Here is a 13471-nt window from a genome sequence, read left to right as displayed (position 1 = left end):
AAATATTTGGAAAAGAATAACAGTCTATGGGTTAAAGAAGTCATAATAAATATTAGGAAGTAGTTTGAAGGGAACAAAAATGAAAACAAAACATATTAGAAATAGTGAGAATCCACAAAGCATTGCTTTTTTTAAGGAGAAAAAGCAATACTGTTTGTTATAAAATTTTTTTCCCAAAAATTGTTATAAAAAAGCAGTATTTTGCTTCTGTATCCCTTGATGTGCAACTTTCAATCTCTGCTAACTAATTGATGTGTAATGTTTCAGACTTTTTGTTATGCAGAGGCATATATAAAAGATATGTTTTTGGGCAACTACAACATGTATAACACATAGGAACTTCATTTTATCAATTAACAGGGCATTATAATAAATATGATAAAAACATGGTTTTACCAATTTGTTTTATAACACAAGAAGACAGTTATAGAAAAAAGTTTATCTCAAACAAGCATTCTAATTTCTCCCACATACAAAAAAAATTATTTAATCTTCTCAGTGGGGGCACTGATGTCTGCTGATTGTATACTTTCTATAAGTTATAATTTTCTCTTTATTTTAAAGGTCTATGAATCTTCCACATCAGACAAGTGGAATAAACCTCCTTATCTATTACATCATAAAATTGTTTACTCAAGCATTTACTCAAACTTTTACTGCATTAATCACTTGGGAATTTAGTCACTGATTTGGATTAGTTTTTCCCCTACTAGAATGTTAATATTTAAAGTTCGTGATTAGTTCATTGCTAACTTGTTCATTGCATCCTTAGGTATAAACCATCATCAAATACTTTATATAAATTAATAAATAAAGACATGAGTGAATGAATGGACAAATGAGTATGAAAGAATCTACACTATTCCAGAACTGAACGAAGCCAATAGTTTTCATCATGTTATTGTCAAATAATACCAATTTCCATCCCAGTACTTTTATTCTCCTTGGCATTCCAGGGATGGAGGCTGTCCACACTTGGCTGTCAGTGCCCTTCTGTCTTGTTTACCTGAATGCTCTCCTGGGAAATTTCTCTATTCTATTTATTATCAGAACAGATTCCAACCTGCATGAACCCATGTACTTCTTCCTCTGTATGCTCTCTGTGGCTGACTTGATCATCTCCACTACTGCTCTGCCCAAAATCCTCAGCATTTTTTGGTTCCATGACAGGGAGATCTACTTTGAAGCCTGCCTTGTACAAGTATTTCTCATTCACTCACTATGCAGCATGGCCTCAGGGTTTATCTTGGCCATGGCCTTTGACCGGTATGTGGCAATCTGCAATCCTCTGAAACATTCTACCATCCTGACACACAGAGTCATCAAGAACTTGGGACTGGCTGTTGTCTTCCGTGGGGCTTTGCTCTTCAGCCCTCAACCCTTCATGCTTTGGTGGCTTCCTTACTGTAGAACAAATATCATCCCTCACACTTACTGTGAGTTTATGGCACTGATCAAGCTTGCTTGTGCAGAGACCAGAATCTACAGAACATACAGCTTAACTGCTGCCTTCCTTACTGGAGGTTTAGATTTCATATTTATCCTTTGTTCTTATGTTGTCATCCTTTACACTGTGTTCCGTCTTCCATCCAAGGCTGCTCGGCTCAAGACCTTGGGCACTTGTGGATCCCATGTGTGTGTGATCCTAGTGGCCTATACTCCAGCCTTTTTCTCCTTCCTTACTCACAGGTTTGGGCACCATGTGGCTCCTCATATTCATATCTTTGTGGCTAACATCTACCTCCTTGTTCCACCCATGGTGAACCCAATGATCTACGGCATAAGAACCAAGAGAATCAGAGAACGGTTCCTCCAAGTTTTGACTCCTCACAAATTCTGAAAAAAACAACTCTACAATTCTTCCCTTAACAAGTCTCTTTGACTTACAGAAATAAAAATATATTAATTTTCTTTCTAGGAACCTGAATCCCTACCTCTTCTATTTGTAATATTTAAAGTATTAATTAACATTGACTAGATTTTGTTCTCAGAAAACTCACTTAGGTGGTGGCTGACTTAGATGTTCATTTTTAATATATTTGCCTAATAATGTAATACCTGCACTATTATGTATCTTATTTGTCGTTTTTGCTCCTATAAGACAATTCTATTGTTCAATATTATCAGCTTTATCAGAGGTGTTTTTTATTAACTCATTATTTCTGACTTTCACTAAGATACCATACATTTGTAGGGCTCAGTTAACAGTATTGTTTATATCTCCTGGACAATATGTGAAAGCATTTTAAGTCTGTAACCCTGGAAGTTAGGATGGTTCTAGCAAAATGTCATCTGAACAGACAGATGAACAAACCATCAAAATATGCCTCTCAGAGGCTTTCTTGGAATTTTATTTGTGATATATTATTTCACTCTGTCTAGCTTGAATTCTTTTAAAGTTTCTAAATAATATCTCTTCCAACAAATGCTCCTCCAGAAGACATAATGACATCCAACATTGCCCTACCATTTTTCCCTTTTCTTTTTACTCAGTGTGGTTCAAGTTGACTTAGTTGATTCTTTAAAGATATCTATAGCTCCCAGTCCCATTCTTTGATGCTCTCACATACTCTAATCTTACCTGTTCCCAATCTATATTATAGAATGAAAAAACATTCTTTTCCGGCATTTCCCTATAATTCAACTTTCTAGCTACTCTTGACTGTGATATTGCACCTCTTCTTACTTTTATTGAAGCTCAATGACTCACACTTGTATGGAATATGATGTAGAATAAGTCATTAGGGGTATATACTATAAAGATTATGGCTTCTTTAAGATCTACACTATTCCTGGTGATGACCAAACTAGTTTGATCATTAGACCATAGTAGCATATTTTATCAATCTATTCTGTAGCTAGAGTACCTCTGATAACTATAGGTGCAGTTATATAGTATGCCACTTTTTCTCTTGTATTTTTCATTCCTTCTTTCTGAACAAGTGGGTTGTCAGGTGTCAGGCACTACACAAGCTGTTTTTGCTAACTACTCTGATTTCAACCTTCTCCATTGAAAGGAAAGTGTCAACTCCTTGCTTGTATTTATAATTGTCTAAACTTATTATATTGACCTCTATTTCACATTATCTTGGTTAGAATGGAATATACTAGTACATCTAAAATTCTAAGAGAGACAATAAAGTGTAGTGTTTAAGGCAATTTAAACTCTCAAGCCATACTGTTCAGTTTTGAATCCCAAAACAACGTACGAGCTGTGCTGGACCTCGTCAAGTTATGTTACCCCTCTGCTTCAGTTTCCTGAGTGGTAAAACTAAAATATTGATACTGACAATTTCAGAAAATAATTTTGACATTTAAAAAAAGTGTAAGATTTCACTCCATTGGAGCTTATTTATCGGGGGCTTGAAAAATTAAAGCTAGGAATTAAGAAAAATTATATAGCATTAGTGTTTCAGTTGGAATCCAGAGGAGTCAACCAGAAATAATTTGATCATTTAGATGTCTATTTTCATTAATTCTGGTGACAAATAGTGAAAATTTACAGGGAACATAGAAAAGAGAATGATTTAAGAAGGAGGAAAAGTTAGAAAAAGCTGGACTGATTGACATGTTCCTAAAATCATCTTTATAGTTATGTTTCCAGTGAGTCTAACAGGTCTACTCAAGAAAGTGTTGCCTATGGCTCATGGCCCCACTCCTATAGTTAATTCTTTTATACTGTGAATTTTAGTTTATATCGATGAAGTATCTTCAGTTATTTCTATATCAATGACAACACATATTCTGGAGTACTCAGGAGCCTAGGCTACCAAGCACACAATAATTCAGCCAGCTGCTTGATTAAAGAAGATTCATTTGATGAATGTATACCAGAATCTTGCATGGTTCAGGCATGACAGTAGGTGCTGAAGATGAGTTAACAAACAAGATTGATTTGTAGCATAAAAGTTGTTGCCTCATACAGTGTGTATCTTCAGGGGAGGGAACATTTGAGAAGTTGAATAAAATAAATTCATACATAAACTGAGCAAATAATTTCACATTCTGAAATTTTACATGATAAAACTTGATAAGGAACAGAGGATGACTATTTAGATACTGTGATCAGATTACTTCTGAGCAGATATCTGAAATAGAGCAGAAACATTTTTTCAAAATTTTGGGAGAGAAAAATCTGTGCAGAAGAAAGAGTAAGTAAAAAACCTGGAAGTAGATAAAAGTTCAAGTTGTTTAAGTGCAGTTAGAAAAACAATGTACTGGGAACAACATGGATGAAGGACAGAGTTGCAATCAATGTATTTGGAGAAGGTTATACCAATCAAAAACATTAATCATAATTCTTACGGCCACAGAATTGTGTGACTATGCTGGGGCCCCTGATGCAGTGTGGAAGGACAATGAAATGAGGCCATTGTTAACCACTAATTTAAGGTGAAGCTGCAAAGTCAGAGGACCTCCTTGGTATAATTTAATCAACTCTCATCTACTACACTTGGAGAACAGAGATGATTTAGGAGTAGTGAAGCTCCAGTGGAGATGAAATTCTCAAATCTCATAAATCTTTCATGTGAAGGTCAGGGTTCTATTTGGAAAAGAAGAGCACTGGGACATAGAATGGAGATAGCTGGAATAGCTGAAAATTTTTAAAGAACTTAGCTTAAAAAAATAATCCAAAATTACAACAACAATGGGGGGAATGAATTAAATGGTGGATGGGGAAGTTTATTGATAAAGGACCAATTCCCTATGACATACGATTTAACTTTTTTGCAAGAATCTTAGTAGATGGTGCTAATATGTAGCTAGGTTAGCTCTTGTAAGCTAGAAAAATGATCTACACTAAATGAAATAAAAATGCTAGAAATGTCATCTCACATGATACAGAAGTATGTCAAAATGCTCAGAGAGCTGGGCATGATAGAATGGACACATTGTAAAATGCCAGTAAACCACTAGCCAACTAAGTTTCATGAAAGGCACAATAGGACATTTTAATAAATGTAGCCAGAAGGAATAAATCAATGAGAGAGGTACTGAGAAATCCTGTGATGACTGGTTTCCATAATGTAGGCAAAGGTAGCAGGTCTGGGAAGAACAAGATACAAAAATAACAAGGATAAGATGACAGTACTTAATCATCTGAAACAATGTGGTAAGACTTTTTGTAATGAATGTCAAGGCCAGATAAGCGGCCAAGGGAACTACTGCAGAGAGATAGATGGAAACTTCAATATAACATGACATTCCTAGGGGCCAAGTAAAAGCCAGCCAAGAAAGGTATTTCTCTCTATACAACCAAAATAAACTAAATATATAGGTCATCAGAAGGCTGAGGGCAGCTACCTCAGTAGAAATGTCACAATACTCTGCTCAGTTTCCAATTTGAAACAGTTTTCAGATCCAGAATTGACTGACTAAAGGAACAGCCAAGTCACTAAAAGGAAGAATATTGCAACAGTATTGGAAGTATGTTTGGAAATAAACCTCCCACTACTTAAAAGGAGTCACATTACAAAGATATTTGGATTCATATTCTGAATTGACATAATACCAAAATCTCTCAAACATCATCATATCTTCTTACTATAACAAGAGAAAAATGGGGGAAATGTTAAAGTTGAGTCCAGTTTTAACTTTGATTCATGGTGGATTGACAAACTTTAGTAATTATTTAGCTGCTTCCCAAACACATAATAGAAAAGGAAATACACAGTAATTAACAGAAACTTCATGTTAATTTCCTGGCCAGTGAGTAAGAGCTATTATAAAAGAGGAGGCTAAATAGGAGACTTTCCAACTGCCCCTCCCCTCTAAACAGTAAATAAAATCAATGTTGCTTCTTGAGGGAAGTAGTAGAGATCAATGCAACCATTAAAAATTTAAAGGTTGCAGAGGTGATTCCTCCTTTCATATCCTCATTTCATTTACTGGTCTGATATAACTAAATTTTTTCTCTTTATTTAAGCAAAGCATGGACATGGACAGAGGGTGATTGGACTACTGAAAGCAACCAGTTAATGGTATGCGGTTAAGTTGTGTTTTTTTTTTTGGCTGGATTCCTCAAGTACATGACATATGGACATTGATCTGGGGCAGATGAATTTTGTTCTACTTCTATGAAGGAAGGAAGTTCATAAACAGTTCACACTCACATGGAACCACCATAATGAAAACAGCATACAGATACAGTCATGCCCAGGACTTTGTTAACTCTCCTGCTATACTGATACAGCTCAAAGGACACTGGACCATCGACACATTCTGGAGAACATCCTATCGGTTCACTTTAATATGACTAGTTAAACCATAAGTGGAAAGTTTGTTGGAGGCCTTGGTAAATAGAACACGTGTTCTAAAGAGTGGGAAGTAAACCTTATGAATATTAAGTGACCTAGCTAAGCATTGAATTTTTGAAGAGGGGGTTGGTCTCAGACATGTTCCCAAATAAAAGATGAATGTTTGCATTTCATACCTCCCACCACAAAAAATGAAGCACAATTCGTAGTATATACCTTTTCATGTATAAGAGACAACATATTTTTTTCGCACTGGGAAAAAATTGGATTACATCTCCAAACCATTTATCAAGTGACAGGAAAGACTTTAAGCTTTGAGTTAGAGCTGCAGAATTATGAAGCAATTAAGAATTATGAAGAATTGGCTGCAGTGTACATAGCCCAACAGTTCGGTCTGTACGAATGGTCAGTCTCTATAGTATTACTATATGAGTGGTGGAAAGATACCATGTAGAATTTAGTCCCAATAAGAAAATCAGGTTATACACCTATAGAGTTTTACAGCAAAGCCATGCCATGTGCAGCAGATTTTATACACCATAAAAACTAACAAACCCAGGGCTGCAGGTACACCTGCGGCCAATCTGGTCTCCAGGTTAGGGCTGTGTTTGCCGTGAAGAAACCAAGGCATGGGTTTCTTCTGCCTCAGCCCACACAATTTGCTGAGGTGGGCAGGAATCAGATACTAGAATGATGATTGGCTAGGGGAATGGTCCTTTCCACCAATGCGGCGCGGCAGGGTAGGGGGCGTGGCCTAGCAGTGGCGGGGCTTCTGTAAAGTCTTGCGAGGTGCACTGTGCGGTGAGACAGGAAGAGACGGCCCGCAATGTGGCGGTGGTGGCAGTGCGCCAGGTTGTGCAGGCAAGTGAGGGTGGCGCGGAGGGAACACGAAGCTAACAAGTGGATCCTTTCTGCCCACTGTCTGAGCCAGCCCCTTCCTGGCTGATCCTCCTATTCCCACTGTGAGACCCCCAGAAAGTTAGCTTGACCTAACTCACTCCATTTTGTATTAAAACCTCAGTCCTAAGCAAAATAAGAAAGAGGAAGTACCCCGTTCCTGGTTAAATAACAAGCTAGAAATAATCACCAATGAGCTTAAAAGTTATAATAAACTTGGGAAGGCCCCTGTTTTTGCTACATCTGCTAACCGTTTTTGCTGCATCTGCTACATTCCAAAAGTACAAAAGCAAAAAGGGAACTTTGCTCAGGGTCTCAGATTGTGTCCTGTGTTCTGACAGGCTGCTGAGACCCTAGTTCGACCCTAGCAATAAAGACTTATTTTGCTGTTGCATCTCGCGACTGAGCTTGGTGACTGCGACTCCACATGGGGGACTCAAGAAAACGGGGCACAACACCGCTACCCGTGTGGCCCATTCCCGCCCCTCACTGCGCCATTGGATCCAGCTCTGGACTGTCACCCCTGGTCCTCAGCGCGGTTATTCCTGAGCTCGCGGCTGCTCCAGCCCTGCCCCAATGTCTGCTGTCACTCTCTAGCCTCCCCTCTCTCAGTCCACAGACTGTCTTTTCCCTCTCACCTCTGTGACAGCCACATCTCTCCCTAGACTCCCCTTTCTGGTCACCTTTCTCTGCCAGGAGCGTCCAGATTGTTCCAGTAATTTTCACCGTGTATAATCCATGGTAAAGGGAGGAGAAGGCACGCAAGGCGCAGGGCTCAGTGAATGAGTTTTGAATCTCCTTCTAGTGAGGTACACTAGGTTTTCTCCAAAAGCAGTCCTTTGCTGAGTTCTTTGTATTTATCACAGGCTGTGGCCTAGATCCTTGCTTGCCATGACTTGCAGTTTAAACTTTCTCTCAGGAGTGTTCCATGTTGGGAATAAGGACACATAGCTACGCTATCCGTATATTCCAAGCACATGCAAGGGACTAAACATCTGGAAAATGGGTGAGAGGAAATAGGAGACAGGAAGATAGGGAATGTGAGTTCTGAATTCCCACTCCTAAGTCAGCTCTGAGCGTGCCACACACCTCAACTGTGCCCATGGCAGGGGATCTGGTTATCTCTGAAGCCAGCCTGAAGAAGGGGGTTGAGCTACAGGAGGCGCATGCGATCCCCAACTCTATGCACAGACTTTCCCCTGCTGTTGCCAGCCTAGCAAGGACCTAGAATAAGAGGTTTCCAACCTGCAGGAAACCACATTGCTCTTCTTACTTACTACATCCAGCCTGGGAACTTCTTCCTGTATATTGCTGGACTTTTAGATAATAATAGTACTTAACAGTTTTCAATGAGTTCTACTGCAGAAATGTATGCGTTTCTAACATTCTTAGCAGAGTCAGCAAAGGTTGTGTTTAAATGTGCTCTTTAATGTAACTGTAGAGAATGGGTTTGAAAGGTTGTTCAGATGCTCTGGCATCACTTACTTATTTCTTGCTATGATTCTAGTTCTACTCTTCTAGTATCTTTTTACAGTAGTAGGGAAACAAATTTTCCACCTTGTATTTTCTGTTATCAACTTCTTGAAATCTTTTACTGAAATTTTTCTGTCTTCCCTCTATCACAGTGAGTCACTTTTTGTCCTTTGCAAAAAGTGAAAGAATCTTCCCTTCCATGTACTTTATTTTCAAAACAGACACTATTTTCTGCATAATTTGAAGAAATGTCTAAGCTGACCTGGAAGAGATCAGAAATAGTAATCCTTAGCCAACTAGGAGTTACTATAATATGAAAAAAACTGACAAAAATTTTTTTTGTTATTTTATTTGATCCTGCTAGGTACAAAGGTACAGAACACCTGACCATGGAACAAAATATGACTGTGTGGCCAGACTGCCATAAATGCTGTTAGATCAGCAAAATCACATGGCTCATCACAGTTCACTGTAAGATGGAAATCGTGCACTTTGGATGAGGTACAAGCAGGTCCAGAAGGCATAAGTAATCTCCATAAGCCAGAGTCCAATGCCCCCATGTCACCTCTCACTCTTGTACTGTCAGTTCTCCCTCAAGTCACACCTATTATGTCTTGAAGCTTTCTTATGCCCAGCTGAGGGGAAAGGAAGCAAGTCACGCGTGACATATGAGTGAGTATATCAGCGCACCCTCCAAACGGACAGTCTCTACATCACAGTACCACTCAAGAGTGTCCCTGGTAGACAGTAGTGGAGGGAAATACACCTGATTTCCCTCCACTACTGTGGAACTTAGCTAAGGCAAACATACCCAATATTTATAGCCTCAAGTGGTGTATCTGATGATCCATTTTGTGTTGAAAAAGAAGTGATCTGAGGTAAGAATACAAACTTTTAGGAAGTTGTGAAAGACTAAACTGGTCAGAAAACTGGATGAAGAAATGATGGAATATTGGAGAAAGGATATCTGGAGCAGACATGTAGCTGATCCAGAGGAGAGGAAACAAGTATAAAGATGTTTGTGTTTCCTGTTAATGTGCACCAGAGAGCATTAAGCATGGGAGAAACATGAAACAACCAATTAGAGAATGGCTTAGCCAGAAATTATCCTGTCATTGTTACCCCGGTGCTGGAACAAATGTTGGTTGTGTGCAGTAGACATGTGGGTAGCGATGGAAGTTTGCATGGCTCCAGCTGCATGGGGTCCCACACACCAAGGCTGCTCTACTCATAGCTGTTGCTGAATGTTCAGCCTTCCAGAAACAGAGCTGATATGATTTCAGCCCTTGAGGAAACCAACCAGTCACTCAGTGGCAAGTTAATTACATTGGACCTCTTTCACCCTGAGGGGTCACTAATCCATCAGAATCGGAATGACACAAATTCAGTCAGTTTCTGTATGGGATTACCTCCTCTGCTTTCAGAATCTCTGCCAGAAAAACTAACTGAAGGTTTACAAAGTAATTGATCCACAAAAACAGATCTTAAAAATAATCACATCCAATAAACTATAGCAATGGAGGTGCAGCTGAGGGCCCATGGTCCTGGCACGCTCTAGTCTTACATATCACACGATCCAGATGTTGTAGGCCTAATGAAGTGATGGAATAGCCTTTGAAGTGCTGCTAAGTTGCCAGTTTAGAGATACCAGCAAAGATCTGGAATCTTTCTCCAGGATACTGCAAATACCCTAAATCATCTGCAGAGCCTCCAGATTAGGTAGAATTTCTTTTTTTCTTTAGAATTGTTTTCTTGCCTCTCAAGAGCTCTCCTTTTGTTACTTTGTCTTTTTAGTGAAATCCAACTATCTTGCCTCAAAAGACTTCCATTGGCAGTAACAAATATATTTGCAGTAAATATTTTCAATTAAAAATTATCACTAAAGAAGAACTATTAAAAGCCCTCCTACCCAAAACTTGGCATATCATACACATAATGGTGTTTAAAATGTTATTTATTTTAACATTCCCTTTATAACTTTTTTATATCTTACTAATATTAGTGCCTTAAAATTTTTCTCACATAAATGCAGTGATTTCATTATTTTAAAATTATATTTCTTTGACATTAAACTAACATATTATTTTCCAAGAATGGATGTGTTAATATTGATTAGTAGGTAATTTGTAAACAGGTTATTTTCTGACATTTTGAGTAATTTTTCATTTTCTGTATACTGTATTCTTAGGTGTTTTTTATGCTATTACTTTAGTTTTCAATTGGCATATTTATAATGGGGAAAGAACTCTTTCAAGCTATTGTTTATCCACAGTGTGTTGACTCCATTGACTCCATTTTTTTCTATATGCATGCTTTAAAAACATTCTTTACAAATTCTAAACTGATGGGATGCTTAACTTTGTTTTTTTCTATAGATTACCATAGAATTTAAGCATGCATTTTGGGGCCATTCCCAGAAGTATTTGTCAAAAAAAGTCTATTGGAATTTTGATTAACAAGAGAAAGAATAAAAGAATTTTCAGATTGTAGATACAGAAAGAAATAACTTTTTATTTATTCATAATATAACATAATTGCCTATGTATACAATCTTAAAGAGACAGTAAAACTTCATGGAACCAGTAAGTCAGCAGAGTAAGGTCTCAGAATGAAAGAACAATATAAAATTAGTTGGTTTCCTATAAACCAACAATGAATAATTGGACTTTAATATTAAAAAAGAAAATAGGGACACTTACAATAATATCAAAAAATTAAATAGATGTGCATAGAACAAAATTGTGAGAAGGATCTGAATACAGAAAACTACAAAAAATTTTGATGATAGAAATTCAAAAAGGATGTGAATTAATTAATAAATACTCCATATTTATGGAAAAGAATATTCAATGTTGCTAAGATGTCAGTTCTTCAGAACTTGATCAGTTGATGCAGTGAAGTCTCAGTCAAAATCCCAATAAACTATTTGTCTACAAACTGATTTTAATGTTTGAATGGAAAGGCAAGAGACCTAAAATAACCAATACAATAAAAAATTGTGGGTTACACAATACCTAATTTTGAGTCTTACCATAAAGCTGCATTTGTTAAACAGCATAGTATTGAAGTGGAATAAATTTGGAGATATCAGTGTAAGCATATGGCCAGTTTAATATAGATATAAATGGTCATATATAAAATATGGTTATATGTATATACCTAAATTAGTATACACACATATTTCCTTCCACTGTTTACTATTAGGCCCTAGAGGTATGTCATCCTAGTAGAAGAGAATATGCCTGGCCCCTAAATCTTGTTTTCTAATAAAATTTTCTGATAAAGAGAACGAGCGCTCATTGGAGATATGACTTATTCTAGCATTGGGACAGGAAATATTCAAGAAAAGCCCTGGCACATCTTACAATGCCGGAAACTGAGTAAGTTCTAGAAAAAGAATACACACATGAAATGGTGGAGTTGTTTCAGGTTGCATTTGTTCTGCCCTTGTCCCCACTGCAAAAAAGAAGTGAAAGGCAAACATGTAATAGTGAAGCAGAGTGAAGTTTTATTTGAAAACATTCCAAGGGAAGATTGGGCCAGAGTCAAGGTAGACAAAGACCTCAGTCCATTAAGTGGAAGTCCTATTTATTGCATTCTGGCTAGGAGGCTCCTCTTTGATTATCTGATTGATGGGCCCACCTGTATAGCCATCCCTCTCAGTGCACATGTCCTTTCCTATGATGAAGCGTGTTTTGGGTAGTTCTTAGTTCTGTTCCACCCAGACCTTAGCACCACATTGGGACCTGGTTGGGACCAGTTTGGCCTAGTCCCTGTAGGCAATAAGTTATCTCCCTGCAAAGCCTTTGTTGTCTTCACAGGGGACTTCCTACCTGGGGGCTTGGGCAATTTTTCCTTGAACTTTATCTTCCCTTTCCCTCAGCCGCTCATGCCTGTCTTTCTACCTAACAGTGGTACATTAGAAACACAGGAACCAACCGGAGAGGGTCCAGTGGATTAACACAGAACAATTTGGGCAAGAAAATAAATTGCTATTGCACTGTAACCCAAAATATAAAATATATCCACAAATCTATTCAGATATAAATAAGGAAGTAAATAAATAAGGTGAAAAAATAAGTCTCATGTAGAATTCTAAATAACATAAATTTAGATACTTTACCCCTGGGATGTGGCAAGTAACTGCTCACTCTTTAAGTGTGGGTTGTGCACACAGCAATTTTCTTATAAGGAATATGGTATTAAAAAAAGGGGAAGAGTAACTTTCCAGTGGAGGATCATGACACTGCTTCAGCCAGGTGATCAAAGTTAATTTCAACACTGATGTTATGTTGATAGTAAATATAATTAACAAAATGTGAGGTGAATTGAAAGGTCCCCACCAGTAAGATGGCAAACTTCCGGCTTCTCTTCGGGGGTCCTCAGTTCCCGCTGGCGCCACCTGAAGCCCAATCACGTCTTGCCCCCCTCCCAATCCCAGCACCTAGCCAACAGCCACCAGCCCCGTAGAAGTGACACCTCAATCAATTCATGCCCCTTCCTATATAACCCAGCACCTTTCCCTAATAAAGTGGAACTCTCCGGTGAATTGCTGCTATGTGTCGCTCCTTTCCTTTCATTGGTGCCGAAACCCGGGAGACGGGACACCCCAACTGGGCCCCATCTTCCCCCTGACACCAGCAGCAGCTTGCCCTCGTCCTCTTTTTCCAGCGCTGGCTCCTCACACTCACCACTCCTCTCTGGCCTTAGGTAAGTTTTCCCCCTGGGGTGGGCCACTCTTCTCCGAACTATCGCAGTGCCATTGACCTTGATCGTCCGGCAAGGCCCTGACGCTCGGGGATGAGGAGAGAACTCTCCCTGCCTCAGGCCTTCACGGCTGCAGC

At 38.5% G+C, this 13471-nt stretch overlaps 2 protein-coding genes across 2 annotated transcripts in view; one reads left to right on the top strand and one right to left on the bottom strand.

The window, feature by feature from the left end:
• The first annotated feature begins 895 nt into the window (after positions 1-895).
• On the top strand, positions 896-1840 carry LOC108410309 (olfactory receptor 52D1-like). Its single transcript, XM_017681308.2, has one exon. The coding sequence runs from the start codon at positions 896-898 to the stop codon at positions 1838-1840; it is 945 nt and encodes a 314-aa protein (XP_017536797.2).
• A 2230-nt stretch (positions 1841-4070) lies between these two features.
• The window catches only part of LOC108389666 (olfactory receptor 51L1-like), a 41413-nt gene continuing 32012 nt past the window's right edge, over positions 4071-13471 (bottom strand). Inside the window, exon 3 of the mRNA XM_073217707.1 lies at positions 4071-4088. Within this exon, the coding sequence (XP_073073808.1) occupies positions 4071-4088 (18 nt within the window). The remainder of the gene's footprint in view (positions 4089-13471) is intronic.

Source organism: Manis javanica, chromosome 11 (genome assembly GCF_040802235.1).
Source record: "Manis javanica isolate MJ-LG chromosome 11, MJ_LKY, whole genome shotgun sequence".
In the NCBI taxonomy this organism is placed as follows: domain Eukaryota; kingdom Metazoa; phylum Chordata; class Mammalia; order Pholidota; family Manidae; genus Manis; species Manis javanica.
This window is presented reverse-complemented; position numbering and strand designations above follow the sequence as displayed.

What these genes read in the sequence shown, in the direction of transcription:
- LOC108410309 (XM_017681308.2), top strand. Translation starts at nt 896, where the DNA reads ATGTTATTGTCAAATAATACCAATTTCCATCCCAGTACTTTTATTCTC.